The sequence below is a fragment of the Rhea americana genome, unplaced genomic scaffold (assembly GCF_003343005.1).
Source record: "Rhea americana isolate MKP2758 unplaced genomic scaffold, rheAme1 scaffold_155, whole genome shotgun sequence".
In the NCBI taxonomy this organism is placed as follows: domain Eukaryota; kingdom Metazoa; phylum Chordata; class Aves; order Rheiformes; family Rheidae; genus Rhea; species Rhea americana.
The window spans coordinates 396,326-421,935 of NW_028185650.1; the positions used below are offsets into that span (position 1 = coordinate 396,326).

The 25,610-nt window shown below is 39.9% G+C and overlaps 1 protein-coding gene across 7 annotated transcripts in view; it reads left to right on the plus strand.

Moving 5' to 3' along the window:
- The first annotated feature begins 609 nt into the window (after positions 1-609).
- RGS6 (regulator of G protein signaling 6) overlaps positions 610-25,610 on the plus strand; it is a 286,431-nt gene continuing 261,430 nt past the window's right edge. For 6 of the 7 annotated variants that reach the window (XM_085299821.1, XM_085299818.1, XM_085299812.1 and 3 more), the window contains exons 1-2: positions 610-756; positions 14,991-15,095. In XM_085299821.1, coding sequence (XP_085155947.1) covers positions 15,012-15,095 — 84 coding nt within the window. In that variant the 5' untranslated portion in view covers positions 610-756; positions 14,991-15,011. Of the gene's footprint in view, positions 757-12,583; positions 12,602-14,990; positions 15,096-25,610 lie in introns of those variants that run through there. The other variant, XM_085299814.1, reaches the window with a different exon arrangement.

The following is a 25,610-nucleotide window of genomic DNA, read 5'->3' on the forward strand; positions in this document are numbered from 1 at the left end:
CAAGTCGCGGGGCGCTGCCCTTGCCTTGCAGCGCGGCCGGACCTGGCCCGCGGGCGCGGGGGGCGAGGGGGCGMGGAGGCGCCTGGGCTCCGGCCAGGCCCCGCGGGGCGCGGTGCCCTCTGTTCCTGGGGCCCGGCCGGGGGCTCCTGGGGCTGCGGGGTGCGCAGCTGCGCCCCAGGCACGCGGGGCAAGGCGTCACCGCGTCCAAGTGYGGAGCTCTTCGGGCCGGGCCTTTCTGAGGGGGGCCGGGGGGCCTGGGGAGTTAGGAAGAAGCGCAGGGGTAAAAGGTTTTGGAGAGGGAGCTGCTGCCCCGTGGGAAAATTTCTTGGAAACTGTTTTGCTTAGGTAGCACATGGCAAATAGTACACTTTCATTCCCTTGCAAAAAGTGCATTTGCATGAAGACAGATCGGTATTTAAGAGGGAGGCTGCTAGGCACTCTTCTCCCAGAGCCTTAATCTCCTGTGACACTAAAAGCATCGCCTTAGTAACTCCCTGTGATAGCATAAATAGAGGAATAGGTTGCAGGGCCAACAAAAAGCTTCAAGTATTTTCTCTGAGGAAAATACAGAACTTACTTACTTATTTCATATATCTAATATGCAGCCTCCTGTGCCATGCAGGCACAGCAGTAGTCAGGACTGCAGCTTCAAAGAGCTCAGCATGGACCGTGCCTCTGAGCTCCCCCATCTCGGCACAGGGCTGATCTCCCTGCTCGAAGCAGCTTGCTGAGGGCCGCTGGGACCAGGACAGCCCGGTAAGTCAGGGCTTGCTCAGTCTGAGCCCAAAGGGGCTTGCCGGAGTTGCATCCCACTTACAGCCTACGTACTACAGAGCTGTGTAACGTTTCCCAACGCTTTCCTGAAATTAAAGGTTATGGACGTGCGTAATTGCTCTTGGTTGCTTTTATTTATTATGCTAGCTGCCAGTATGTGGGGATGAGAGAGCAGGGAAATCCGTCTTTTGTAAATAAAACCATATTGTAAAGTTCTCCTTCACGCTGGCATGTTGTGCTATGTATCGGTGGCTTACCACCCCAAAAGAAGCTGCATTTTGCTTGTTTGTGTGCTTCTGTGGGGAGAGCTGTGAGTGCAAAAAGCACTTTGTGAAGGTATGGTGTTGTTTGTGATCGCTCATGAAACAACAGAGCAAAAGAGCTAATTCAAAGCTTTGGAGGTTTAATGCATCTGATGTCATCTTAAATATTCTCTAAGGTTGGTTTGGTTTCATTTTSAAGAGAGAAGCTGCATTTATTTTCCTTCATCCATTTCTTTCATATTTTTATTGAATGTCAGATTTATCCTAATCTTTCAGATCTAAAGAACTAGCAATTATTTGCTGTGTGGCTATGATTCATGACACTTTCTCACCAGCAGATTGAACGCTTTCTCTATACTTCCTTGTAAATCTACTTTAAAAAGAGGTCAGATGTTGAAGAGCAGTTATTGACTCAGGGGCATCTGGTTACAAGCACAGAATAATAGTGTTCATTGCCTGAATGTCTGTGTTAAATGTTGAAGAAACTATTTAGACTCTGCCAATATTGACTTTATTTTTAGGTGAGCTGTTGCTTTTTCTGATGACCAGACTAATAGAATAATTAATAGTAAACATTCCAGTTTCCTTCCTTACGGGTTACAAGTGTGGTGGAATTGAAATAGCCCTTGTTTTTCCATTTTGAACTGTAGTAGTGATGGGAAACAACTGAAAGAGAAATGGTTATTTGCTACACATCTCACACTGAGATTGATCAATAATAGGAGCTTAAAAGGTGCTGTTTAGCYCATCTGACAAATTTTTCTGTTTTTCTCGTACTACCATGAAAGGCATAATAAGAAGTTGCGTATAGTCATTGCTGATGTTGCTTGCCCTGATTTTCTGTCTGGTCATTCTTGTGATGATGGTAGTGTGGATATCTGTTTTAATCAAAATAACAGCTGAGGATAGGGGGAAAGCTTGTATCCTCTTAAAGCAGCTATTATCTTCTTGCTAGCTCCTTACAAGAAACTTCTAGCATGTATTTCTGGTGGATCCCACAGGTACGACAAAGGTGAGCAGAGCGCTGCTCATTCACAGGAGTAACTCTCCACACTGCTTAGTGTTTGTGAGGCAACTGGGAGGAAAATTGAGTGAATGGGTTGGAAATGCCAGGATCTGTCATCGTCCTTTCCAGCAGCCAAGAAGGGSAGAAAAGGAGAGGGCAATACTGTCCCAGCAGGCTGCAGCAAGCTAGCAGATGGCAGAGAAAGAGAAGATGCTGCTGTAAATGGAGTAGCAGGAAGATGAAATAGCTGCAGTGTGCCATCCTGATGCTGTATGTAAGGATGTTGTGTTTGTCCATGGCAAAACTTCTGAATCTTGCAGTGTCATAGCTTGGTCTTCATAATGGCACACAAGGGTGTAACATTATGAATAAATTTTATGGTCCTTGATACAATGTGTAGCAATGTGAGTCCCTGACTTTTCAGGAATGGGGGCTAGCTAACCTGGAGGCTCTGTCTTGGGACAACCTTGATAGCTTAAACTCAGAAATCKGCATCAAACCCTACACTTGTATGTGCAACAAAAATAGCATTTACAGACCAGYGAGCCGTCAGTGAAAGCAGAGTGAGGGTGAGCTTTTTCTCCCATGCCCAACACTACAAATATGCAGTTTCTCCAGAGTAATCCATTGTCTGATTCAGTGTGATYGTCACCAAAGACTCTCCACTTGCTTTTCTGCAAACATACCTAGGCTCTGTGAAGGTGGTGGTGGTGGTGGGGTCAAATGAACAAAGAGCTCCACATCACTGAACAGCTCTGGACTGTTTTAGAGTGCAAACAGTCCATCCAGTTTTCAGAACTGAAATAATTCTAGTTCCTYGTGAGACTTGTCTCAGCCTGCATTATTATATGCAGTTATTATATTATATAATAATGCAGAGTGYATTACTGTAAGTGTCAATTCATACCACAGTTTCCTAATTACAAAGGAAACAGGTACTAGAAGAATATTTTGTTGATGATTTGGAAAGGTGTTGTTTCTTCATGTCAGTCTTTGAACTGCTGTCCCTAGCACGTCATAAGAAAGCTCGGTGCGTTTGAAGTACCGCATGAGATGTAAAATAGATACTATGGCCACATGTCGTCACTGAAGATGCAGTAAGTAGTACGTTTAGTCCTGAACACTTGTTGCTCTCTCTGCACGTTAGAGGAAAGCTAACCAGGGAAAGGAGATATCCTGGCAAAGCATGTTTCAGAAACATTTAGGTGCYTAGTGGTGGTGGCAGGGACCTTCTTGGGTTTTCAGAAGCATCCTGACAAGTTGGTCACTTAGTTCCCATGGAGTTACGTGTCTGACTTCCTGGGGCTACAAAACTCCTTTTTGCATCTTTAAGCACTTAAGTGTAGTTGATCATCTGTGTTCATATTCCAAACTAAATTTTGCATACTCTAATGTTTCTTCTGTGAATTTCTGCTTCCACTCGTCATCTCTTAACCTTCTGTGTAGTGATCCTGTGTACTGTCGAAGTAGAGCCAAGCTGTGTCCTTGAGGTGGCTGTGTTATCGGGTTTTTGAGGTAACTAGAATGCATGCAGTCTGAAGCACCTTGAAAAATCTAGTGTATCTTTATACTCTTCAAAGAGGTAATAGTAGATGTATTGTGGAGGGTTCTAGACTTTTGATTACCATTTTCTTTTAATGATGTAACYACTTTTTAAGTCTTTAAAGGATATTAATATTAGGGAATCCACAAWGATTTCTTAATCTATGTCAATTTTATCATGAGAAGACTGTTTTCCATTAATTCAGTTACCATTTCTAGGTGGATTAATAGGTAACTAGGGAACGAACTGACTTTTGCAGGTGTGCTTTGTGAAAAGGAGCAAGCAATTTGGATTTTCTTCATTGGTTGACAAACTTGGAAAGACCATGGAGTTGAGAGAAACTGCTGCTACCAGCTTGCATTGCATCAGATCCATGGTTATTTTTTTTAATGTCTCTGTTGATGGCAAAGAGTGTGGAGAAAGAGAGTGAGGGAGGCAGATTAAAAGTTCAGTGAGCAATAAGGTTCTGACACTTTGATGTCCCAGGAGCTTGGCATTATCGTGCTGGAAACAACTTGCTGTTCCTTCATTCAGCAGCAGGAAAATAAGGCACAGGTACTTCACTTAGCCTGGGGGTGGTGGGGACCTTGAAGTATTTAGGCAGTGAAGAGCAATTCATGTTATATTTTTGCCAGGAATCCTCAATTGAAGGGAATCACAAATAAGTGATTTGGGATATTTCTTCTTTTTTTACTGTACTTACAGAGCCTGGCATCAGTGATGAGAGGTTCACAGGGTGGTTAAAAGCTCCTCAGACTGATTAATACAGACCTGCAGTGCTGTGGGGATATGTGTGTTGAGCAAATAGTAACTAGATGGTTTGACAGTTAGGCTTTGTACATTCAATTTATTGTTCTGTCATCCATTATGTAAGTGTGGGGAAGTCACTTAACTCCCTTATGATTTATTTTAATGTTTTGTGAAAGAAAATAATATTTGCTTCTGCCACAGATGAGCAACTAGTTATAGATTATGCCTTCACTAGTGTAACCGCAGTCTGACATAGAYGCATACTAGCTTGAATAATGGATTTGTCTTTTTAGGAGTATTTCTAGTGTAATAGCAGTAGTCGTAAAATCTAGTAGTRTTTATAATGCACGCCAGATGTATTGGTATTTAAAGCAGTCCAACTATGGKGGTGTAGAGTTCAGGATAGCCTAACCACCGCAGGGGCTTTTGTGGAGTGTGCTGAACTGTACGTGCGTGTGAACTTCAGCGAGCTAATTCAGAAGTGGCTTAGATGCTTTTCAGATTGTAATCGCTGAAGTGATTTGCCCTTTATTTGCATCTGTAAAGCCTTTAARCAGCTGAAATAAACAGCAAGTGTAAAATCATAGTTTACTGTATAGTGTCCTCGAAGTAGGTGGAATGCTACCAGGTCTGTTCGTTTGCACCAGGGGCATTACATGGTCCCAGATCTTCAAAAACCATCTCTGCTGTTGGGTAGTAAACTTCCCATTTTATTTGATTGCAAGGTACTTGCAGTTTTCCATCCTTTTGAGAATGAACAAGCAGCAAGAACTCTAAACGCTTTGGTATCTTTTAAATGAGACTGTGCAGTCAYTGATCAAGGCAGTGGTGGATTGGTTGTTTTATCAACTTGCGTTAGAGTATTGGAAGGAAATTTAGCAAGCTCCATTTGGCACAGAGAGCTTATATAGAGTAATTCTGGAGTCTAACAGGTACTGAGACCTATATTTTCTTATTTTAATATTTTGATCTTCTTGTCAATTCTTATTAGAGCAKCCATTAGTTTGTGCCTTTTCTCATTCAGTTTTTTTTTGAATCAATTTTCTTCAGCTCTTCTTAAGTGTAAAGTAGAAAATGTAGTCCATCCATCAGAAGTAGTTTGCTACATTTGCAATTAATATTTTTCATGGTGCACAAAGTACAAGGCACACTCAGACAATGAAATCTGGATTTTCTTCATCAGTGTATTTGATGGACCAGCTTCCAGAGCAGGATGCTCCTAGAACACCCTGTCCAATGCAAGGGAGATGGCTTTGCAAAGAGGGATTTATACTGGAGAAAGGATTAGAAGTCAACCCTCAGACTATATCATCAGAGCAGTTACTCATCTCATTTTCCACAGGGAGTGGTTTTGGCTAGTAAGYTGGCGTTTTTGCAAAACAATAAAATACAACTTCAGGTCTCTCCTTTGCAGATACTCCTTGCAGGCAGATAGCACTTCATAAATACTGCGGTTTGGGATTACCAGTTCAGATGAAATTTAAGGTAGGGTTGTAGCTATCTCTTTGCATTTCTAAGTTCATATAACACTGACATTTATTTCAGTCAAACATTCAGCATATCTTTGCTGTTACATTCTCTTTAGTTATCCCTGGTAATAGTCTGTTGGCACAGAGTCTTGCTGAGAGCTCTTGCTGTTTGTTCTGAATTCTTGGGAAGATGGCTGGATATATTACAGCCAATTTCTTCTGTGATGTATCATCATTCTGACCCATTACACCAAAAGTAAATTTGGTACATAAATACACGTTCTAAAAATTGATTTCATAAGGGAAAAATCTGCTTTGTTAGTAAGCAATTTGTGTATCAATATTCACTACCATCCATCCCCATTTCATTTTTATTTTGATTGGCTTGTTGTCCTTTTTTATCTGCTGACAAATAATAGATTGAAAACATTGAAAATGGGAAAAGTCTTCTTTTTAAGCAATAGTTCCAGCGCACCATGGGTGGACAGAAGATAAAACAGGTAGTGGTCTTGCATTCAAAAAAATTTTTTTTTTTTTTTTTTTAAGGCTTACTAGTTCATAGTCAGGGACCATGGGCTCTCATCAGTGTAAGATGCTGGGAAAGCTACTCTAACTTGTTTTCAACCCGTTGATTTATGGAATTTATTTGGCTGTAGAAAGTGTTTTCAGCATTCTAAAAATAGTTGCAGATTTCAAAATACTGTATAGATGTAGGCTCAAGATTGGATGTGGCTTCCTGGGGAAAGTCCATAATCTCTGGTGAGTAATCAAGGAGCAGCATGATCTTCTCCCAGGTAACTGAGACAGGTCACAGGTGAGTAACATTGCTGGGATAACTGGAACTGTTGTTCCTGTTCTGACATGTTCAAAACTTACTGCTAGTGTCATTCATTATACAGTTATGTGACAAGGTGAGTACCACCACATTTATCACRGATGTAGAGAAAAAGAGCTCTAGACCACGGAGAGGAGCCCTTTTGGAGGTGTTTTGAGGCCTTGGGGCTTCATGGTTAGCAATGTTCTGTCTAGACCACCACACGTTGAATGTTTTCCTCATTTAGTGAAGCATATATGTAATTGAGGACAGGCGGTGTTTGGAGAAGAGAATGTGTAGAAACCAGCTGCTCATGTTACGTTACACAGAGGACTGGATTTAAACTTACAGGCTATGTCTGCATGTGGGAGGTCACGTGACTTAAATGGTCTCGTGTCCCAGGGCTTGCTCCCTCTGAAATAGATGCCTGTGTCCACACTGCATATACTTGACTGGGGGTTTCCTCTGGGTACCACATGGTATCTCTGTGGCCTGGAGATATAATGATCATTGCATGCTTTTTTTTTTTTCCTTTTTTTTTCCTTTTTCCCAATTATAGCATTTTAAAAATGTGAGAGAGATTGTCTTGCAACCTACCAAACAATGAGGTTATGCATTGCGTGACCTGGGACGCAATGTGAGGGTGTTTGAGGTTGCAGAACCAATTAGGACACTACTGGATGTGTGGATAAGATAGAGGGGACCAAATCTTGTATAAGCTTATTCATACTGACTCTTGGGAGTAATCATAGGAGAGAACTGGGTCCCCAGACCTTTGCCCAGATACCAATTTGAAGACAGACGACTGGAGCTCTGCAGAGGAGAGCCAGGGAGCAAGCAAACAACTAAGCGGTGTGGATGATGAGGAGCTCTGAGCTTGCCCTCTGCCCAATGCTGTATAGAAATGTGAACATACCCTTAAGAACACAGCAAGATGTCTTGAGGCAAGCTTTTCACAAGAAGCACTTAAAAGTTACCCACATGTAAGAGACTTCACCTTGAGGAAAAGTTTGTAAGGGTAGTAGAAATTGGATATCCCAGTCTCCATCAGGATCCCAGTATCCTTAAAAGAGACCAAAAAGGGAGTGGCCCAGAACTGGGTCTTTTCTTCTCACTCTGGCGTGCAGATGCAAAGGAGTCTCTGCCATTTCCATGCCTAGGTATGTGCTCTTCTTTCCTCCTGCCCCATGGCATGGTCAGAAAAGTGGTGAACTGCCAGTACTTTATCACTGTGAGCTGGAACATCAGAAAGAGAAGGAATGGATTTCTCGAGAATCAATGAATTTTCCTACTATAAAATGAAACTGCTTTCTCATAAACAAAGGGGAAGTCATTTGGCAAAACATCTAATATTAAGTGCACTTGCGGGAAATGTTTATACTTTGTTCCTTATAAACAAAAGCAGACTGAATATGTTGATAGTACAGCAATGTTCAGCACATGCACCTTGCAAGGAGAGGCAGAAAGTCCAGGGATAATCGGCCACTGAGAAAATGTTTTCAGACTAACTTCCTTCAGTTGCAACTTGACCAAAATAGTTATTGGGAGGATTTTTATAAGCTTCAGGAACTGTACTTTGGATCGGAGCTAAACTCCCTTTCCTGCAGCAGTGGTGTCTGGAGCTCCAAGTGACCTGTCACTGCTGGTTGTGATGTGGCTCCCTACGCATGTGTCCCCAGTCCCTGTTTCACTGTCACTTACATCCTCCTGAGCACTTGTTTCAGGAGGGGAATGCACCTGCAGGATCTTGTTTTGCAGAGGGCAGTGGTCAGCAGTGCGGGGTGTGATACCCAACTTTTGCTCTCCTTGCCTGTGAGGGTGCTGGATGGGAGAGCTGAGTTCCTACCTCTGTGCCAGTGTTTCAGGCTGATTCAGGCAGACATTGTATCATTCACATTTGGTTTCTGTTTGGGAAGTCATTTCAGTAGTCATACGGGTTTAGAAAATTACTTTTGAAAGCAGAGTAGAGGGGAATTCAGTGATCTTATGTCTAAGCCACACCAGGGAAAACCAGACTGCATAGCCCAGGTCAGCCCCGAGCGTCCTCTGATTGACGTATTTGCTTTGGTACAAGAGGGGATATTCGCAGTATGCTCTATGTTGAGCTCTAGTATACACACCTTGCTTGGCATGCCTAGATTCCAGCTAAATAAAGTAATAGTTACCTAGAAGAAGAATGTGGAAAGRTCTAATTTTCTTCCCAAAGCAATTCTAGAGAGAATTTGGTAGTGGCTGTGTGAACTATCAATTTAATATTAATGGAGACTAATTGAATTAAAATTAACTGATTATTTGTTCCTGTCTCTTCCCACCTGTCATTTTAATAACATGATATACTGGATCTAAATATTCTTGCAAACCAGGCAGAGAATTAGAAAATTATCAGTTCAGCAAGACATGCAGTTCTATGAATTCTCAGGCTTGTAGTCTAGATGTGTTTTACTAATGAGAATGAAGCTAGCTAGATATTAATGCCATGAAACTATTTTTTCACTCATTGCATACTAAAGCTCCAAGTCCCTTGTGTTTTGACCTTGGCACTACATGTCAATGCAAAGCTCTTGAAATGTGTTAATTTTCTATAGGACAAAGGTAATTTCCATTTATTGTCACCCAAAATCGTATTTCAACTGAGCAATGCTGACTGATAGTTACATGGGGATTCGCGTAGTAGATTCTGTTTTCTTGGTTTAAATTTGTGCTTATTACTTGGGCAGGCTTTCTCATTTTAACTCCAACATGCTAGAAATGCTCAGTGCTTTAAATTTTGTGTATTAATTTTACAAATAGTTTATTAAAACACAAGRTATGAAGCCAAATATCACACTGCATTGGTTTGTTAAACCTAAGTGGTATTTTCAAAAAAAAGTTGGTTTTGCAGAATTTTTCCTAACTTTGCCTCTTTTCCTTGTATCTTTCCTCCAAAGGCCAGTTTATAAGGAGTCTTAGGTGAGATAATTTCTATGAAGCACATGGAGTTTTGTGCCTTTGAAATAGCTTTCTTGCAGTAGTCTTGTTTACAATAGGCTTTTCTTACGGTAGTCAAGGTGTTTTAGAACATTAATGGAAAGCTATTAATATACTGCTTAGCTGTTATGACTGAATTTGCATATACATAGAGATTAAATATGTATTGAAGCATGAAAATGCATAAGTGTTTATGCAAGATAATGTCAAGGATGTTGTCTCTGGACTTCTGTTATTAAGCTTCAGAATGAGAAATTGGAAAGAGGTGAGCTCTGAATGAACTTTTTTGATTTTTGAACCATTATTTTTATATTGGCCATTCCAGTTTAGAGTTTATTGATCCTTTTGTAATATACAGGAACTATATGTCTTTACAGCTTCTCTTCTTTTTGGGGAGGTAGGGGGGAATGTATTTGAGGAGCCCTGATCAAATTGGCGAGAAATAAAGCTTGCTGTGATTCAGTGCATATTGTTAACAGCTGTCTGTCTAGTCTAGTGTGAATATATTTCTCAGGAAAAAGTGGAATGACTTGTAAGCACATGTCAAATGTACCTTCTCTTTTAGCGTCTGTGTCTCTATTTTTCTGGATGTCTTAGTTTAAGGCTTCAGGGGCTATCTTATCCATGAGGTGTTGAAGACTGATGTTTTGCTCCTTGTGTGTGACAGAGARAACAGTTAGAGCAAGTAGTTTTATATTTTTATCATTTTTGCTGCAGAGGGTTTTGGTTCACTGCAAGCATGGCTATTGTCAGAAAAGTAGCCATGGGAAAATAGCTTAACCTAAGAGTGGAAGTTGGGGACCATTTATTTCATTTATTTTTTAAAGTTCTGCATATGTATTTAGACTGGTGTGTGGAAGCGTGCTGGTATGTGTTAGCCACTGATAATGGGGTAAACTGCCTGTAGGAGTAAGGCGCTGCCAGGACTGTCTTGGTGGCAGCTGGTCAGGCCCTTAACTGGAGCCTGTGCATGAGTACTTTAAAATTGTAAAATCTGAAGTCTAAATAAAATACCTGTTTTCACCCTTTACAGCCCCCTAGAACTGAAGAGGCTGCATAAGAATGAGTCGGATTCGTTTCTGGTTAATGCATCACAAGACATTTAGAAAGGCTCAGAGGGCAGACTCCTCTTTACCTGTGCAGGGATGTCCAAGGTTGACTTTCTGCTTGTATCTTGAGCAAGTAGGCTGACAGTGCGGGGGGAAAAATCATGTAGAAAGAGTAGATTTCAATAGGATTCCTCGGAACAATTAGTTGTGGCATTCTTAAGTGCCAGGCTACATTTTTCCTCCCCCCTCCCCCCTCCCCTTTACACTTTCACTATATAGTCAACCAATAATATCTTAAAATTCTGTCTGGAAGAAAGGGGAGCCTACTCTGACTGGGGTAGTTGTTAAGACTGGGAAAGTGTTGTATTTTTTCTGTCTGAGTTAGCCTTGGGGCTCTGTTGAACAGACTTCCTAGAAGGTTGCCAGATTTAATGTTGGTATTTGAATTTAGGACAGATGTTCACTAGGGATTGTAATGAAACCACTAACTGGCTACTCATAAACCATCATATGGCTTAAGATATTTCTGGTAGAGTCATCATCTATGTTGGCTGGATGAAGACAGACAAGGTAGAAGTGAATAGCTCATGTGCTGTTATCTGTTCCTTTAGTCATCCTGTCTTTAATTCTGCTCTTTTAGGATATATAGTAGGGGATGGGAAAATATATGAATGGGAAAAATAAACACTTAATCCACCAAAACAGTACAATGAATGCCAAGTTCAATTTCTGCCAAGGCTTTGTTTCTTTTCTTCTTGTTGCCTCTCGCATACTTGGTGTAATTAATTAACGTCTAATCTTTATTGAACCTGGATGTCAGATATATCACTGTATTCTGCTACTACTTGAGCACTGGGCATTTGAACGTCAGATTTTTTTTCTTGTTGCACAGAAGCCAAGGAAAATGGTTGTGTTTAAGGAACACAACCACTGTAATTGGAAGATATTTTAAATGGTCACGTGTACTATCCTAGTGTGTTATTTGTTTATTTGGCAGCATACTTTGTCAAAGTGCAGTGAATTATCAAGCATAGACTTTATGATGTAGTCTAAATTACTATCGGTTGGGCTTCTGTATCTTATATCTAAACAAATTTAGAGGTCTTTTAAATAAAGCAGTCAACCATTCTGGTTTGCAAGTCTGTTGTAATCTTCTGTAATAATATTATAATTGCTACTGAAGTGGGCATCACAAACTAGAAAGGACACCCTGTAATTTTTCAGATGCATTCACAGAAATTATGTTTGAGTCACATAGGAAGAACCGAACAGAGTATCATACAGAAGAACAGATTTCTTTAAGTTGTGTTGGTAGTAGGAGGGAAGGAGGATGCTTATTGTCTTGAAAGAAGTAATTGAATAACACTAACTGAAATGTATGGATTTACTTGGAAATAACCCCCMCACACACACACACTTTTTGTGCTGGCCAAAAAATAATATCAGAACCCTTTAGTTAATAAAGCAGTACTTGAAAGTCCCCATCTGACCTGCATAGTTGCAAGTGCAGGATATTAACATAGTACCGTGAAAGACTTTTATGTGGGCAGTCTTGCTTTTCTGTTCACACTGGGTAGCCTGTATCGTTGCCACCGGGGGTCTGTGCTCTCCTTTCCTTCCCCTGGTGATCCGTGTCCCAGTCAAAGATGAAGTGATACTTGCTTGAAAGTATGTTGATACTGCTGTTTAATTAGAAGCATTGCTGCTGCCTGAATGGCCTTTAGCCTGCGTTCGTTGAGTGTGAAGTCAGTGCTGCAGTCTCCAGGCTAGTAGCGGGGATATCTGAGAACTGGCCTGAACSCAGTCTTTAGCACGGCAGGAGTGCAGAGAGGCAGTCAGCGTCGCCGGCGCCTCGCGTCGTTCGGCGTGCGTTTCTGAATACGATAAAAAGCACAGATGTAGTGGGACTTCATACGGACCCAGCACTGCTGTGCTTTTCATCTTGAAGAACCAGGAGCATGCCCAGGTTTTCTCTCTCGTTTTCTCTGTGTGKTTTTTTTCATATTCTAGCAAGGAAAAAAAAAATCTAATAAAGGACTTTGTGCATAAAAGAAGCAATCTAAAGGAAATGAAAGCAACTTTGGAAACTGTCAAAGCCCTGATAATTCCCTGAGAGTCCCTGGGCACCACTGAGGCCCTGCTCTGCCCAAGGAGGTCCGTGCCTGACCCTTCTCATGGGTGGACCTCTGGCCTATGCACAGGCCTTGTCTCCAGCCCAGGCTGAAGGTGATTTCCCTGTCTTCTGAACAGGATCATTTTTATTAATTACCATTTGTAAATATTTGGAGGTAGTCTGTGCTTCCCTTGATTCACCATCAGCTGTGTGAAAACCGCTCTTGTGTATGGTACAAGATGTTTTTGTGTTGTTGCACTGGGGTAGATGAAAAGCTTCAGGATATGCTATGGGAGAAATCCTGAAGTATCAGGGAAGATCAAGTGAGTTTACAGAGCGTAACAACAACGGAACAAGTTGTAAATGTGAACATTCAAAGCGAATAATGAAACGAGCGCGGGGCACAGCTGAGTAATGCTGCAGGAGGCGTTTTGACTGGAAATTGGAAATTTTTCTTTAAAGGGCCATTCTTAATTAAATATTAATTTTATATATATAAAAGGAAAACAAAATCTGAGATGTAATGTGTTGGGGTAAACATGATCTTATGTACTACAGGTAAAGCTGAAAGTTGGATGACTTGAAATACACTCTCAGCTCTGCCTTGTATCAGAAAGTTTTACTCAGAAGTGCTGTGAAAATGCACTTCTKCTTAAATCATTCAATATGCTGTAATTCTAAAGTGCTTTACCCTTCACCATTTGTGCTATTTTAAATTTTTGTATCTGATCCTTTTGCTTAGAGAAATTAGTCCGTTTCCTTTTTAGCTCATGACTTTGCACAACGGTGCAATGTTTGGGCTTCCAGAAAGACATGAGAATAATTTAGAAAAATGTTAATTGAAATTAAAATTATTTGATGACCTTTAAATATAAAATATTGTGTCTAAATTGATCTGAACATCCCTTTGAAAAATGGTCTAGGTAATGTTTGATTTRAGCTGGAATTGTATTACTGAATTACAAAACCTATGTGTTTACGCATTTGTGTGTATATTCATGTATGTGCATATATGCTTTATCAAAGAGAGAAATGAAGGAATCTGGACATCAGTTGACATCAGTTATTCATCCTTGGTCCCTCTGTTATGTCTTGATTTCGCATAAAGAGGTATCTCAGCTGCTTCCAGCTTCTTTGGAGGATGCAAWGTCACAGTGGCATTTTCGCTACTGGGAGAAGACAGAGCTGGGATGTGATACCCTTGTCCAGTTCTGGTGCTTGTCTGGTCCTTGGGAGATGATAACTGACAGCTAGAATGATTTGGGGCTATATTATACTCATAGTTATAAACAATATATGTATATTACGCTAAGGCACTTGGTCTCCTGCAGGAAAGTGAAAAGCGAATGAAGAAAGAAATAGAAAAGCCTCTTCTTTCTTCCTTGAATAAGGAAAGTGGTTGGAAGTCAAATGGTTTTTTAGGAATGTGTCTGTAGATAATGCATCTCTCTGTGTGAACATATTTTGACTTTTTGGGGATCTCAAATTTTAATACAATATTTTGAGATGCAAAATTTCAATACTTTAAAAGTAGAYGAAATTCTGTTTCTCAAACAGCTCTAATACTAGGGTCTGTTAGAGTCTGTGGCACTTCTTTGGCTATATGACATGACTCCACAACATCTAATCTAAGGTGTAACTTGTTTCCTCCCTCAGAGGAAATGAAACACTGGACATTCAAAACAGTGCCCAGTGCGAACCTGCATCCACATTCATAGTTCAGTTCATAATTCGGAGTAGGCTTCTATCTACCTTTGGTGCAAATGGCAATGTACATGACAACCTGTTGCACCTGCTGGTTTCATTGAGATTTAACTCACTATTAAAGCAAGCTGTTTCTCCTCTTTTGGCTTCTGTGTCTAGCACATAAAAAACTCCCATAAAGATCTGAGCCATTTGTGCCTTAGAATGAGGAAAGAAAGTGTGCAGAGTATTAGTCTGGCTTTCGTTTGAAAGGGGAGGAGAAGYGTGTGTTTGTGTACTCAAACCACAATCATACACAACTAAGTGTTTCTCACTCTTTGAGCATCATGCTTTAGAGAAGTAAGATCCAAGCATTTTACAATCAGACAAAAATTGAGGTATCTTTCCCATGTATGCAATAAAATCCCGCATCAGATAAAGTCCAGAGCGTGGTTTCCTCCCTATCTTCCTCTTCTGTTTGTCTGCGTTAGTTGTGCCTTGCCACACTCGTCTGCAGCCTGGAGTGACACTGATTTCTACTCTACTCCCATCCTTGCAGGCTGAGCAGCGAGAGGTGAACATGGCCCAGGCATCCGGTGATCAAAGTAACGTGGAAACTGCTGACCCAGAGGAGAGTTCTCCAAATATGATTGTCTACAGAAAGGTAGGGATTTGGATCTGTTTATGAAAAGCTGTTAGTATTTTGTCTTCTGCTTGTAAAAGGAAGCATCACTCCTGGGGGAGTCAAAGGTATCTTTTAGTCTATTTCAATAGGCAGTTGAAATATTTTTCAGGAAAGTAGAAATTTTACTCTAACATTTGAAGGCTTGCAAGATTTTTTTTTTCTGTTTAGTGGAAGCATTTAAGCCTGCTAATATAAAATATTTGATGTCAGACTAAGAATGGTATAACTTGAAATTTATAAAGCGTTGTGGACAGTTGTAATGCAGCTTTTTCTTAGTTACCTTTCAAATTTACTAAGACTGATGAAAATAATTGTACATACTTTACAGGCTTTATCACACTAAGCGTAAAGCATTGTTTCTTTGCAGGTAGTTGTTATTATTCGATATTATATTGTTCTAATTAAATAACAGAACCTTATACCATGATAAAATGTTTAATTCTAAAGTATTTTGGCAGTAGTATTGGAATCTTTTAACCCATTTGTTAAGGCATTGTTTTACCCTGGAGTAGGTAATTCTATTATCTAGGAAATTCAGTCTCTTTATAATTTAATAAAATCATGTGAATATTTTTTACTTAACTCATGAAACATTCCTTATGTAGGATGCAAAAGTGCTGTATAGTTCTGACAAGAAAAAAACTTCTTGCCTAGCTCAAATAAGCTACCATTTTGTTAATTCTACTATGACAACTAGAATGCTAGCTCAAATCAGATTTTCCTTATGTAGTAAAATCCTGGGCAAGATATATATTTTTAGTCATTTTTACACCTTACAAAATAGCTATAAATAAGTAAAATGTGTTAAAATGTAAACCATGATACCATTTTCTGCTTGCGTGATTGCAATCCTGATGACTTTCATATACTGAGAAAATAATTTAGGTGTCATATAGAGCATGAGTTCCTTAAAGTGTTGCTTTTTGATAATACGCTTTTGGTTTAGTTGTTGCATGTTTGATTTAGAACCTGGAATTGTTAACATGATAAAACTTTCTGGGTAATGTGTAGGCTTGTTTGTTTTGAATGTGTTATGAACACACTTTGGCTGCTAATTTAGAGGTAGCAGTAGTAGGTTAGTCAGGCTTATCTTTTTGGACCCTGTGCCCTGAGAGGTCCAGTACTAGCAGATTGAACCTGATATCGGACATAAAAGAAGTTTCTGTTTGTGTCATCTAGAATTGGGGTGTTAAAGTTGTGGTTCTGCAGAGGTCACTTATCTGTTTTGGTAACCTTATTTTCTATTTGAATATGCCTTGTTTTTTGTTCATCTCCTGGCATTTGTACTTAAGGATTTTTTCATTACTTTGCTGTTACTGTTTCATTATCATCACTTTAGAATAACCTTTGTGAGTTTTGCAGGATTAATGGGGAACATGCTCATGCCATTTGCTTCATCTCTCCTTACTGATTTTCCTCAAATGTTGGTGTTGCCAACCCTTATGAACATAGTCATCTGAAAGAATACATAGTTACCTTTTAGAATAGCATGCCCAATGCATCATTCAATAATACTGGAATTTCTGTATTAAGTTAATGCATGTCTGTCAGTTTTGTTACTGTTGAGTGTTTTTGTTGCATTTATGAAGGCTTAGTATCAGCTGCTCTTCAGTCAGTTTATTTCTACTACTGATTGACTTTCTGAGCCTCATTTAGTGTTTAATGTTAGTTATATATATTATACATCAATTATTATGTTCTCCAGAGCTGAGAAATTTGTATGTAAAATCTGAGAAAAAATTCTATTCTTTTGATTATGTCTCCTSTCTCCAAATCAGTATTTATCTCTGCAGCTCCTCTCATTTTCTTTCAAATGGCTTGATTACCAGTAATGAATGAGGAAAACACTGGACTCACTGAAATATAAAACACACAGTCTGCCAGCATACCGTATGGTGTCAGTTGATGTTAGCTGTTTTGTAGTAAAAGAAAAGGTATATTTCCTGGTCTGTACAACAAGAATTGTGAGATGTAACTCTTGGTCCCCAAAGTAAGAGGAAAAAAAGCTCGACGTCCTACTGTTCTGGAAGACAAATAACTTAAAAACACATCTTTGACTGGATAAGGTGGCTTTTGATTACCCACTTAGAAAAGTAATTTCCCTCAAAAAGAAAAGATTCTTGTTTGCAAAGACATGATTGCAGTTACTGGACTTGATGTGTCTATATGTGAATTAGCGAGGGCAGATATACCCGTTAAGGTTGGTAGTGTTCAGGGTGTGATTTACCTAACCTTGCATGGTCAGCTGCAGGAGCTATACTGACCAGGCTTCCATGGGCTATAATGCATGCCTTGACATCTAGCTATCAGGTAGTCACATCCTGTGGTGGACMCCTATTATTAAGTGAGCTGCATCCCACTTGGAGTATTTGTGCTTTCTTTCATCTCTCCACGCGTCTCAGTATGTAGCCCTGAGCTCTAAGATGGTGAGATGGTTATGGGCAGCACTGCAGTGAGGGCCTGCKGCCACTTACCTTGTTGTGTGGCATATTGATATCCAATGACAAATCTAATTGTGCTCTGGAAAACGCATTGTCGTTCAAGTACTGCTCTGCGAGTAATAAGGAGGAACATTGTTTTCTTTTAATTGGTCTGGCCGCATATGGAGAAGATGCTGGTTTTGTTTTGGCAGGGATTATCCCTGGYAGAGTGGTAGGCAGAGGACTGTTTGCAATGCAGTTTGATCTCCTAGCCCCCTTTTCGTGGGAGCAGATATTATCAATACTATCAATACACAAAGGCTTCTGCAGAAGTGAGCATCCTCGCTTCTGTCTGTGAGCGATGTGAGGCTACTGCAGCAAGAAAGGAAAAATGCAAAAACAAAAAAAAAAGAGAGAAAAGAAAAAATAGGAGAGCACTCCAAGCAAACAGTGACAGAAAATATCAATTGATTTTAAATGCCTGTCACTTTCCCTTGAAATCCAGCCACTGTTGATTGCCTTCCTGGCTTCCATKTACTGTTTACTGTGTCCCAGGGGCCCTTTGGCTCATCGTCCTGATAATCCAGGGTCTGAAAGTTCACCTTCTGCAGACTGTATCAAAASAGGAATTGTTTGTTGACACCTTGATACCTTCTGGCACCAGCAAAGAATACAAACTTATGTGACTTATTAGCCAAAAAATTTGGCACATCAAATCTTCTTAGAGAGAAGACTGTGGAAAACTGTCATGTCATTGAAATGGTAGAAAAAGCTAATATTTAGGCTTTGACTAAGTAAGGGCTGAAAATACCAATAAGAAAGAACTGTTTAGGAGTTTATGGGAACTGTAACAAGGAGTCTTAGTGTGAAAACACAGAGATGAGGATCTGGACTGAAGAAAAAGAAATGTTTGTTCCTGAGGAAAATCTCTCAGCATGGAGAAGAGTTGACAAACTTTACTGTTTGAGGTTAGAACCAGTTTGAGCCATACTCTGAGGACTGTTCCTCAGGCACCAGTCCCGTATTGTCAAGGAAATGACCTGCATTACCTGATGGTACATTTTTATCTCTGTAGCTAAATTTTGTCAGCCTGATCTGCTATTTTGGTCAGCAGTTACTGGGTTAAATTTTGAATTTTTATGGTTATTCATCATAAATCTTATAAGCAAGCAAGAAAATCTAATCTCAAAAGTCAATTACTGTTATTAGTAAGTGTAATATGAATCTGCAGCTGCCACAAGACACTCAGAAAAATCTGAATTGCCTGCTACCTTCAGTGCTTAGCAGCCTTGTTCTCTTTTTAAATGCTACTGGCTTATGGCCATCATTAGAATCATTAAAAAAGCCCCAAACTTTACATTAGGAGCTTCTGCTCTAGGCAGAGCTCCAYGAGCTTCCACTCGTGGCAGATACCCAGAGTTTTGCTGTGAAAATGAGTCCAAATTGGTGATGAGGGGAGAAATGGGAGGGAGAATCGAGTAGCATTGCCAAGAACACTGACTATAGGATAAAACTGATTTTGGGATAGATCTAGGTAAGCTTCTGAACAATTCTGTCTGACATGTTTCTTGCAAAAATAGAAATTAAATGCTGTGAACCAGGAGGTCTTTCTAGTTTTATGTTTGTACCTTTGTCAGGTTCCCTTGAGTGGGGACCATCTAAAATACCCGCAAGCACCTTTTCATGCAATAGCAAGCAAGTTGCACTGCTGAAGTRTGACGCACATAGGTGCTCTTAAGCCAAGCTGGTGCCACTGACCTTTGCTGTAGGTGTCACGTGAATTTTGGAATAAAGCTGGGGACTGTAGGTTCATCTTTGGCAGTTGTTAGATGTATGTGAATGATTAATGATCTAGGATGTTTGTGTAAAATCACATAAAGTTAATGCTCAGAGGACTTCCCAGGTGGATTTCTGTCACTGTCTGCACATGAGTAAAGCTGATATACAAGTGGCRGAAACCTGTTTTCAGAATCAGGTGGGGGTGATTCACCTACAGGGAGGGTTCTTGGACACTTCGTAGTTTGTTGGGTTTTCTCAATTTTTGTCTTCCAGTAATATTTAAAGGCTTCAGCTGAGGTTAAAGATTCAGCTTAGGTGGTGTTAAAAGCTACAAATAGGGTAATGTATATGACATAGTAGATAGACCCTCAAATAACTATTTCTTTATTTCTCTAATATTTACATGCCTTTGAGATAACTAAGATGAACAAATAATCTTCTGWATTTTTCCTAGCTGTATTGGTTGGTCTAATACAGAATATTGCCTACCTTACAAATCATTCAAATAGTGCATGCACGGCATTAACTCTTGCTTGCATTTTGCGCAGGCGAATCTCTCTCTGCTCTTTTAAAAACAGATCTTAGCGCCAGTGTATTGCACCTCTTTGCAGTGAGAGATTTCGGCAGTAAGCCTATAGCYATCTTTTTTGCAGTTTTCTCCCTGTTCGGAGTCAGTTGTCTTGTTTTGTTTTCTTTCCTCCCTGGCTCATTTTGTTGTATGTTCCTTTCTGTAACTAAAAGAATAAACTGTCTCTTGGAGCCACTGGAGTCTAATTGCAGTGATCCATTCCTGTAGCTGCACTCAGAGGCAGAAAAAAGATGAGCCAGGACCAACAACTATGACAACTTCAAAGTATATTTTTAGCAAAGCAACCAGTACGGTTTTAGAACAGAGAGATAAAAAGGGAGAGTTCAGCTGGAGGGTAAGATTATGCTGTTCTAGCAGTAGCGCTTATATAGTGTCTCACATTTTGAGAAAAAGTCGTCCCTGCCCCCATGTCTTTCTCATGTCATTCTTTGTATATTTGTTGTTATCAGCATTTCAAGTTAYGGTCTTGGAATATTTTCAGTGGGTTTGTTGATTTACTCTTGCATGTTGTTTTGGACCAAATGCTAAACRTGAGTGTTCTCTTCCTGCCTGAAGCGTTTTTTAACCATGGGATTGTTCAGTTAAGGAAAAGAGAAAAAACTCTAGAGAAAATAGCAGTGGAGAAGTTGTAGAGTTCAAAAGGCAGTGTTAAAACCTGTTACTGCCTCCTATTTTGCAGCAGCAATTTCTAGAAATGAAAGTAGCTCTGCAGTAGACCGGGCTGTTGTTTGTGACCAGGATGCAAAACGGGTGGCTCCCGTGATGTGTCTGGCATGTGCACGTGTCCAACACTTGTTTCCTGCTGCTGTAGGATGGGCATATTTGAGACCTGCAACAGCAAGGCTGTTTGAGAATGGCTGGCAGGCGTTCACCAAATCCAAAATCTCTTTCTAAATTTGTTGTGGTGGGACTAAGTACCTATGCTTCTTTAACTAATTTAACCRATCTTCCTTCTCGATTCCAAGTTTCTATATCAGGTGATATCTTAAAGTACTGTATATGTACCTGGCAGCGCTGCGTGCCGTGGTTTGGAACAGAGTGCTGGATGCCAACGTGGGTTAACCATTAGGAAATGTGATGGTTGCGCTAGTGACGCGCTGCAGCATGAGCGTTCCAGGTTATGATAGTTGTAGTTATGCCAGGTGGGCACGAATTTACTTTGTTTGGGTTTTTTTCCCCCCTTGGTTTTGCTTTTTTCCTTTTCCAATTTTCTCAGTCTCTCAAGTGTCTTATTCCACTTTTCTACCCACAGTTCATTCTTCACGTTTCCCTTTCTCCTGCGTCATTCTGAATCCTTATTTCTTCCATTGCTATTCGCACAGGGAAAAACTGCTTAGTTCACATAGTTTGCAACAAATCAGGATTGATTTTGGTGGTTTATTGGTTTATTAACGATGCATAATTAACCTCCTATCAGYGAACTCTGTAAGCAGACTCGTTATGACCAACACAATGGGTAAAACGCACTGCCAGACATTCACAAAATATTAAYGTACAAATACAGTTTTCCAAACACCCTTTTGTAACTAATCCCCCAAAGCTGCAGTCRCCCAGACGGTTCCCACAGAATTTTGGAAACTGGAAGGCAGAACCCTGCACCTCCAAACAAAGTAGTTTTCTCCTTAAACACTGCTGCTTATTTCCCGTGTTGTTCTGAATGGCTTCAGTTGCCTGTACTTTTCTTTGTTAATCTCTCTTTTCTCAACATAGTAAGAAATAAGTGAAAAAACTTGTTAAAGGGACCTATTTGACTACTTCCRAATTAAATAACAGAACATGGTGGAAGTCTGTCTTTATCTATCTCCAGCATCTACTCTTTCCATGTTGCAACAGGTATGAACTGTAGGTATGTAACATGTGCAGTTAAAAGTTAAAAACTCACTTCAAAATAAATAATTGCTTTTTATGTTGTCTTGATTTTGCCACTACAGAGACAGTCATCCTTTTCTAGAAGTGTAAAAAAAAAAAAGTAGTACTTTCTTCTCTGCGTGAAATGCTGGTGCTTTTTATAGGGTTTAAAAAGATGTTTCTGCTGGCCAACTGTGTGTTGCATTATTAAGTGGTTATTTCTTGTAGGGTAACAAACCTGGAATAACTGCTTGCAGCAACTGATTAAATGCTAGAATGGATCAGAGAACTGTCAGTGATGGAATCTGACTGGAGTCTTAAGGTCATGAATGCATCTGCTCCGGTCAGGGTCCATGCAGTATATTCCAGTGCATCTGGAGAACTGGACTCTGGCACAGAAACTGCGACGTGCGATGCCATCGTAGTCACGGAAGGAGTAGCCTGTGCTGGGGCCCGGCGCAGCGTTTTTTGCAGCTGCGGAAATCCCAGCACTCTCCCACCGTGGGCTCATCCCTTGGTGATGCCGCTCCCAAAACGCCCTGCTGTTCCTTCTTGGGCAGTTTCTGCCCTTCTTCGTTCCTGATTAATAAAATATCGCTTCAGAGGATTATGAACTTCTTTCATAGGGCTCTGAGATAAGTTTGAGTGGGAGGATTCATTTCAATAAATAGAATTACATGTGCGGGACCATGAAAATATGCAAATGAAGTGCCATTTAAAAACTCATGTTTTGCATCCCAAGACATTTTGAAGCACTCTTTCTTTTTTCATGAGAAGCTGTCATACCATGTTCAAAGCGAAGGAGATACTTTTTATTTATTGGCTTTATTGCTGCTGCTATTGTCATGTATCTCTTTTCTCCATGTCTTTCTCTTTCCAAAGGTAAGTGAACTGAAGGAAATGAAAATTAACTAGTTAGCCAGACGYTGAAGTGCATGGGTGTGCTTCACAAAGAATTGTATTCTCTTTCTTGAGTATTTTGGCTGTTTTAACTCGAAGGTTCCACATATTGTTGAAGCAATAAAATCTATGCAAAGGTATTCGTTTACGTAAGATGTTTCCCTACTTTTCTCTTCTTTGGCATTAGCTGAACTCATTACTACTACCTCGCAATGAAGTGTCTGCAAATTGTATTTTGGACCAATAGTTAAGTATCTCTGACTGTAAMGTTTTACATATTTGTGATGCACAGGAAAAAATGATAGAATATTTACATACGTTTCTAATGTCTTAAGTGAGAGTAGAATGAATAGAAAAGGCAGGAAGAAGAATTTCATTAAGAAACACATTAATGAACTCCTCAGACCTGCTCTCAGGATGAGAGGGAAAGCAGATCAACTCTGATTTATTTTTTTCTACACATTTAGATTTTGTAAAAGCAGTGTTCTGTGAGATTGAAGTCAAATAGCAATGGGTTATGTTTATAAACTCTTGATGGAAATGGTTTTGTTTACCAGTCATCTGAGTGGATCTGCAAATACAACATTTATTCTTCTGTTCTTCAAGCTGTTTTCACTTAGATTTTTTTTTCCCCCAATTTGATAAATGAGTGGTATGGTGGACACTGCATATTAAGAATTTTGCTCTCTGGTTCTGCTACCATTTTGCACGTTTTTCCATTAGGTCTTGCGTTAGTTGGCCATTTTAGCAAGGAGATCTGGAACTATAAGGCCATGAAGGCTTAACCTCCGGATTTGTACGAGGAACTCTTTTTCTGCTTGTTGGTGTGGCAGTGCCTGCAGGAGCTGTTCCTGGTGGTGTCCCGCAGATGAAGAGAATGCCCCGTTCGCTGAAGCTGCGGTTAGATGCCTTTCCCCATCACTGAAGCCACAGAATTTTGTTAAACGCAGGCTTGTAACAATGTACAGACCAGCTCATTCAGTAACTTTCCCAAAATGTCACATACAACTTGGTGGCAGCAGTGCTGTCTTGTTTTTTTTCACTGTTCCCCACTGGGCTCTTAATAGTAAAATTAACTGGAACTGTGTTAATTTTATATATATGGCACTACTGTTGTCTGTTTGTAGACTGAAGGTTGTCCAGCCATGAGCTTATATCTGGAAGGTTATTAGTGCAAAAGCTGTGGCTAAACCTGCACTKTTTTATAAAGTAAAAGCTTCTCTTATTCAGAAACAAGAAGCCTAAGTGCTTTTTCCTCTGTCCTGTAACAAGGAAAGATGACCTACATTAGTAGTGAATTTTTTCTTAAAAAAAGCTATTTTTGCCTGGAAAGACTTAATGCATTGAGTTTAAAAAAGTTTCCTTTCTCTGTTTATGAGACAGACCTCCCTTTTTTTGTTCAACAGTAAATAGGATGTTTAAATTGCTAACTTTGTCTTTAAAACTATGATCTCTCCCTACCACTTAAAAGATGTTTGTGACATTAAAAAAAAAAGAAAAAGAAAGAATAAAAAAGAAAGGACTTTGACTCAAATGTGCATGAAGTTATGAGAGGCTAAAAATTTTGTGTCCGTGGCCAGGGTTCGAACGAACCAGAGTTCGTTCTGGATCATTTTGATCATTATTTCAGGTAACATTCACAGGAAATAGCCTTTGAAAGAAATTGGAGGACTGAAGGAGAATGCACCAAAATCAGGTGGAAAGACAGCGCAAGAGTGATGTGTTTTGGGGACAGGGTTAATACTTGACGTAACTTTAAAAAGGAGCATTTGCTGATATAGAATTGCAAGGAGAAATTTAGAAGTACTTAAAATAATTCTTCAGCAGTCTAAAAGTATCTGACTCCACTGATGGGCTGCATGGAAACTCTAATTCTAGTCTGCTGCTGTCATCTTTTTTAATTGCATAACCTTGATTTATTTGAGAAGCATTTGGCCAAAGAATGAAGCACTGAATGACCATTTAACTGCCCAAGCAGCCAAACTGAAGCTGTGTGATAATAATCAATTTTGAAGCTTTTTGATCATTTTTTTCCAAGTGTTTCACTTGACAGTTCTTACAGTGTGACTGCTAGAAGTTGGTGGAGATTAACTGAAGGCTGGGTGCCATTCATGTCACTGCTGTTTCAATAGCACTGGGTTCAGCTGGTAGACTGAGGSGGGGGGGAAAAAAGGAAAGGGAGATGTGGTCATATGCTGGGGGATATAGTCTGTGGTGGACAGTGTTTTACTTTGCTGATTTGGATGCATTCGGTTAAAATTCGGTGAGAAAAAGATTCAATGACTAGAAAAAAACATTTAAATATGTCAGGTTGCTGAGATTTTCCCCAGGGCTGTTCAAGGACAAGCAGCTGAGATGCTTCATTCTAAATGAATTACAACAATGTGCAGCAGTGGATAAACTGTCTCTATTATTTTAATGTTTTTCACCCTAGAGTCTTATTTTTTTTCTGTTTTTTTTTTGCATGTTTATTATGGCAGCTGACCAGCTTTCTCTGTGGCAGTCAAGGGACAGGGCAGGCAAATCCAAAATGTAAGAAAAAAATTACAATTCATCATCTGTTAGCAGTGCTGTTGGAAACATTTTTGTGCCAATTATTTTGCAGTGGACAGATMCCCCTTCCAAAAACAGTGTTCCTGGTCAGCACTTAAGGAGGAGAGATCTGGGACCCAGAAATGTCTCAGATGGCTTTTTAGAGAAGCTCTAGAGAACTTCTCAGGAAAAAAAAAATGTCTGGTTAATACTTAAAAAGTTTTTTTTCCTTCTAACTGGGTTTTAGCAGTAAACCATGGCACAGTTTTATTTTGGTACTTCCTTTTCCTTTGTAATTTTGAAATGAGAGCTGAGACACTGCAGTAGTATGAATTGAGACATCCAAGAAGTATCAGTGCATYTATCTTGGTTATGAGCATTGTGGATTTTGTATCCATAAGACCTGATAGCTTTATCTTGAAGGAA